The sequence below is a fragment of the Dipodomys spectabilis genome, unplaced genomic scaffold, assembly GCF_019054845.1.
Source record: "Dipodomys spectabilis isolate Male_0828 unplaced genomic scaffold, ASM1905484v1 ptg000112l, whole genome shotgun sequence".
Lineage (NCBI taxonomy): Eukaryota > Metazoa > Chordata > Mammalia > Rodentia > Heteromyidae > Dipodomys > Dipodomys spectabilis.
In genome coordinates, this window is record NW_024870789.1 from 1,297,799 (window position 1) to 1,303,798 (window position 6,000).

The window sequence follows — 6,000 nt, forward strand, 5'->3', positions numbered from 1 at the left end:
GATAGATAGATAGATAGATAGATAGATAGATAGATAGATAGATAGATAGAGACACACACACACACATTGGAATTTTACTTATCAGTTAGACTGATACTGTAGCATTTGTATAGGAATAGAAGACTTGGGAAAATTAAGTGAATTAAGTCAGTCCCAGAGAGACAAAGGATCCATGTTTTCCTTGATATGTGGAAGGTAGATTTAGTGTATATACTCAACAAATACGGAGGATGTTACCCATGTGTACACAAATGTATTGACTGAGATATGGTAGAGTCAAAGGAGATTTTAAAGTGGAATTTATTAGAAAGCCAAAAGTCCAAGTTCAGTAAAATAGAAAAATCAGAAATGTGTTGTTGATAGGGTGGGAGGGGTCAAAGGGAAAGGGGGGTACTCAATGGAGAAGAGGGGGATATGTATACAAGAATCCAATATATAATCTATCACAGTAAGAAAGAAAGGGCTGAGCGGGGGGTGGGGGGTGGGGGGAGGGACACACTGCAGAAAGAATTAACAGTTATACCAATTTGTGAAATAGCAACTCCCGTGTACAACTGCTTGATAATTTTTTAAATGGTTCTTTAGTTTACTGATGTTTGCACTTCTCAAAAACAAGTAACAAAGCCTCTAGAGGGGAAATTCCAGAAAAAAGAGACATGTTCTCCTAGGAACTATCAGCATACAGGGCACAATGTCAGTAGCATAAGGTAGTATTCTGAGTTCTCAGAACAGCTGTGTGGAGTGCAGCAAGTACCAGGGTTAATTCAAACCCTGAAACTCAGCAACCAAGGACTGAGGTCCTGAGAGCTGAGGACTTGAACACTCAATCCTATGTCACAGCAGGTGCCTGAAAACTGCACTTTCCCCAGTGTTAGGCTGATTAGCGGACTGTTCAAGGCCCATGTCAACCTCCCATCAGAGGATAAGGTCACCTTTGGACTCAGGAAGGAAAAGCCAACCTGGAAGCTGAGAGGCACCTGGAAATCAGGTTCTTGGTCCTTAGAACAGAAAAAGCACTGAGGTGATCTTTGTTGTCTATCTCATATAAGAAAAACAGAAATGAGCTGGGAAGGTGGCTCAGTGATAGAGTACTTGCCTTGCATAGGTGAGGCCCTGGGTTCGATTCCTTACACCACATAAGCAAAAAGCAAAATGCCAGAAGTGGTGCTGTGGCTCAAGTGGTAGAGTGCTAGCCGTGAGCTGAAGAGTGCCCAGGCCCAGAGTTCAGGCCCCATGAACCAGACCCTGCCCCCCAAAAAGAAAGAAAAACAGAAATAATTAGCAGCCACACTAACTGTGAAGAAAGGAAATGCAGGGACATAGGTGAAGACATCATTTTATCCAGAAACACCAAATATCTTAAACTTGTCTAGGGAAAGGAAAAGAGTAAAGAGGTCTAAGTCACGATTTTCTCATCTCTCAGTATCCTGTGGAGAAACGAGGCCAGATCAAGTGCAGGAAGAAAAGTGCTGCTCTGAAAGGTAGGCTCCGCACGTTCTCCCAAGGGGATTTGATCTCGGTCTCTGTCAGCAAGAGTCAGGCCACCAAGTATTTCAGTGTGTAAAACCTTAGGAGGAGAGTCCTGGGAAAGAAACCAGAACTGGAGACATTTTTCAGGTTCTCTGCATGGAATGAAGCTGCGACATGCATCATAACAAATGGGAGGGGCTGAGAGGCTGTGAGGTCACACTGATGATGTGGAGGTGTGTCACACAGGGCAGGGCTGAGAGGCTGTGAGGTCACACTGATGATGTGGATGTGTGTCACACAGGGGGAGGGGCTGAGAGGCTGAGAGGTAACACTGACTTGATGAGGAGCTGGGAACTTCAAGCCCACATGTGGCCCAATTCCCTAAAAACTGTATTAGCAATGAGATGTCCTTTTTCCGGTTGCCCCAAGAGGTGGTGCAGATGATGGAGGTTTGCAGGCCGGTGGTCCCTTGTAAATAAAGCAGCACTACCCCTCTATATGCCCTCTTAGCACTGGTACACATCTGGCGGCCATGGATACAGATCTAGGATCCAATGTGATCTTCCATGTTCTTTAATAGACAGATGTTTCCTTCAGCCTCCTGTAGGTTCCAGAGGCCCTCCCTTATCTGCCCTAACCACCATCTGTTTCTAGTTTGCAGAGAGATTCGGGAAGAGCTTGAGGAGATGCATGACTTAGCTTCCCTTCTGAGTAGGTAAGGTTTTCCCCATGTCCCTGTGCCTGCATTTCTACCCCAGAGAATGGAATTGTCTTGGGGTTGAGGAAGACTTTAGGTTGGCCTGGGATGTGGCGGAAGCCACAGGATGTAGAAAAGCAAGGGCTGTGTAAATGTCAGGGTGTGGTACTGTGGGTGCCCTGGACAGCAGGTAAATACCCTTGCCCATACTGGGACTGTCTGTTGCTGAATGAAGTTTGTCTCCTGTCTCCTACAGCGCCCTAGGGAAACTCGATGACACTGGAAGCTTTCAGCGTTTCTTAAAAGGAGATGCCTTAGGTGAAGTTTTCAACTCAGAATCTTCTACAGCCCTCCCATCAGCAAGGGACTCTGAGGAGGACACTTTCTCCAGCACTGTGTCCCTGAAGGCTTCCCCATCTCCTTCACCCCAGGGCTTGCAGCCTCTGGCCTCTACCTTGTCACCAGTCCACATGGGTTCCTCAGTTTCTGTTGAGTCACACTCATCCCAGAGTGTGTCTCAGCCTCCGGAGCCGTCGATTGCTCTAGGAGAAGGGTCTTTTCCCTGTTCTCATTTTCCTCCACCTGTGGCCTGCACTCCACCCAGGCACGACTCACACTCGGGTCTTCCCCCATGTGACATCAGGGAAGTCCCACCAGAAACCACCCCACAGAGCTCTCCAACCAACAGCTCTCGGGTGCCTTCTCCTATCCCAACCCTCAACTCTGATCTCCTGGAGCTGCCATACAGAGTAATTAGTAAGAGGGCAAAGCTGAAATCAGCTTCTCAGGAGAAAGAACACCCTCTGGATTCTCGGGGGAACATGATGAAGTCACTAGGCAGTGCACAAGACACTGCCATCCCTCAGCCCTTCTGGAACACCGAGGGAAAACCACAGCAGCTTCCTGATTCTCAGGAGCTGTTTTTCCCCATGGTCTTGCAGAAATGCTGCCAACTGTTCTGGGGCCTTCCCTTCCTGCACAGCGAGTCTCTGGTGGCTCCTGTCCAAATGTCTGGTCATCCACTAGACTTACCCTTTATTTTATTCAATAGTTTCTTGCACTTAGTGCCGGTACAAGTCCAAGCTAAAGTACCTCCACCGTACTTTCTACCACAGCCTTTACAGCACCATTTGGTCAAATCACAACCCTTCACTCCAACCGTATCCTGGCCTCAGCCTTCCTCAGTGGCTGAGATCCAGACCTATGCCCATGGCACCTTCTGTACACTAATACAATCCTGTACTTCACCTCCAGTGAGGTCCTGTACTATCCCACCTGTTGTTCAACAATTAGACCATCATCTCAAGAAGAAACACCTACAATGTCATAGAACTTTACCCTCTGTGGTCAAACAGTCTCACAAAACCTTTAGTCAAGAACAGGGTACCTGGAACCAGAGAGGCTTTAGTGATGATTCCAGTGATTTTATTAGTCTAGAGATGAGGAAAAAGCTGGAACATCACCTCCAAGGGAGGATCCTACAGCACCTATGTAAAACAAATCACAAGATCCAGCTGTCACCTAAGAATTTGACAGTAACAGATCAGACAGACCACAAACATGCATTTTTACAAAACTCTACATCTGTAGAGAATTGGTACCGGAATATTCAGAAAACAACCCCAGAGTGTCCAGTATCCCAAGGATGGAAGAACTCTAGAACGGATCTGCAATTCTCTATGAGGAGAGTAGTGAGAGCTCTAGACAGGGATGCAGAAAGCTCCTCAGGGGATTTTCTAGAGGCCAAAACACAGAAAAAATTAGAAAGCGACATGAAGAAACCAAGTAATGATTCAGGATATTTTCCCCCAACTCATTCAAATAAGAACTATCTAGGAGAAACCCCAATAGCACATCTCATCACTAAATGGGAGCAGACCTGTAGCGACAAGGTCCCTATGCATGTTAGTCATTACTGGGGCAAGACAAATCATGCCTTGCCCGCCCGTGGTAACTCCAACTCTAGCAAGAACACTGGCGGAGAACCACCCTTAAATACCAGGGAAACCTGCAAGAGCTCCTCCCAGGAGGTTTCCCACATTGATGCTGCCACTCAACAGCTGCTAGATGTGCATATCAAGAAGCTTTGGGCAAAGCACCAGTGGGGCTTATGCCTAAAAATTCTCAAACCGATAAACATCCTTACTCTGAAAAAGGCTCCCCCTTTACCAACTTCACAGGGAGCTTCACCCTACATGGCCTGTAGTAACTTCAAGGCCTATCACACAGTGAAGGAGGGTGCATGCCAGAGAGAAGCCCTTCCCAAAGAACAAAAGAGCAAAGAAAGAGAAAAAACTGAAGGCCATGCCTTACAACCTTCTCAACCTCCTTCACAACCTGAAACCCCGAGGGGAACACAGGATAATCATAACTGTGGTCCCTTGGAGGTCTCTCCTAGTGGAGAGGAAGGTAGACTGCTTTCTGAGACTCCATCTTGTATCTTACTAGGAAGAAATTGGCACCATAACATTGTGCCAGAATCAGAAGGAAGCAGTTTAGAAACAAATAGCCCAGAAATGGGCATATCTGCAACAAATGAAAAAAAAAACCTCTGCCACAGTGTGTCCATTGAAGAGGTCTTTGTTGCACCCAATTCTGAGTACACAGAAGGTCTCATGGAAATGGGAGAGTATAAAAAGCCCACTAACCTGGATTTCAATAACTTGAAACTCAGAAATTCAGAACTAGTGAGGACCACTGAAACACTATTACCACCGAGAATTTCAATTTCCAACTATCCACTTGATTCATACTTTAAAGAACACACAGGATCAACCAGTACAAGCGAAAGCACCCCTTTTGATGATATCCTTCAGGACTGCAATGCTGACCCATTCCTGCAAGGTGGTGCCCCCGAGATGCTGATTGCTGACGACATGTTTGCTTCTCAGAGCTCTCTAACTAGCTCAGAGAACCTTTCTGGAAGCAGCACATCCACTTTCTATGAGCGACGCACTCCCTTGCCAAAGGGAGTGCAAATCACGAAGCAGCAAGAACCTAAGACATCTAAACTCCAGCAGCCATGGTACAGCAAAATGTTTCATGGGCATAATGAGACACAGAGCTGTGAGAGGCCCAAAGCTCCAACACAGAAGGCAAAGCCAGCAGGAATGAGGCCCTCACAAGGCTGGAAGCTGAACTCTCCTGCCCAGGTCAGGAAAACAAGAACTGTGAAGAACTCCAGCCTACCTGTGTCAGAGAAAGCACAGCATCCCCCGGAGAGTCAGTTCGGAAACCGAATAATGAAGTTTTTTATGTCTATTTTCCCTAGAAAAGTCTACAGTCAGGCAGACTCACTGTCAAATTCAAAAATCCAGTCAGCCAATAGCAAGAACCAAGACTTAACAACAAGCAGAATCCAAGACAGTGGAGGGCCTGAAGCCCAGACACTCAAGAACACCATTGGGTGAATCCTAGAAAAAAAATTCACGTTAGGCATTCTGCCTCCAACAAAACTTTCCACAAAGAATTTCAAGCCCTCACAGATAGACATTCCCACTCCTACATGGCTCCTCCTTACCAAGAAAGAGTCCAAATGAAGACCAGCAGGGTCTCTTCCCCGAACCAGCCACACTGTCCATAGCCGTCCTCTCAATGACAGAAGTCTCTCAAACCATAAAAATGCTGGGACAGACTTGCTTCCCAGAAAGCCTGTGTGTCTATTCAGCCATGCCTGACAGCATAGGCCAAGGGAGACACATGTCCCAGGGCAGCATACCCATTGCCCAGGGCAATGTCCTCAGGGTGGGTTAGGCAGTCATGCATATTATGCTTAGCATGTACTTCCTTGTGAGGCTCCTTTTTGTGAGGACTAACTCCAGTCCATGCAAAGC

The 6,000-nt window shown here is 46.7% G+C and overlaps 1 protein-coding gene across 1 annotated transcript in view; it reads left to right on the top strand.

The window, feature by feature from the left end:
- The window catches only part of LOC122114865 (spermatogenesis-associated protein 31A6-like), a 45,999-nt gene extending 40,422 nt beyond the window's left edge, over window positions 1-5,577 (top strand). Inside the window, exons 3-4 of the mRNA XM_042688127.1 lie at window positions 1,424-1,548; window positions 2,424-5,577. Coding sequence (XP_042544061.1) covers window positions 1,424-1,548; window positions 2,424-5,577 — 3,279 coding nt within the window. The remainder of the gene's footprint in view (window positions 1-1,423; window positions 1,549-2,423) is intronic.
- The last annotated feature ends 423 nt before the right edge of the window (window positions 5,578-6,000 follow it).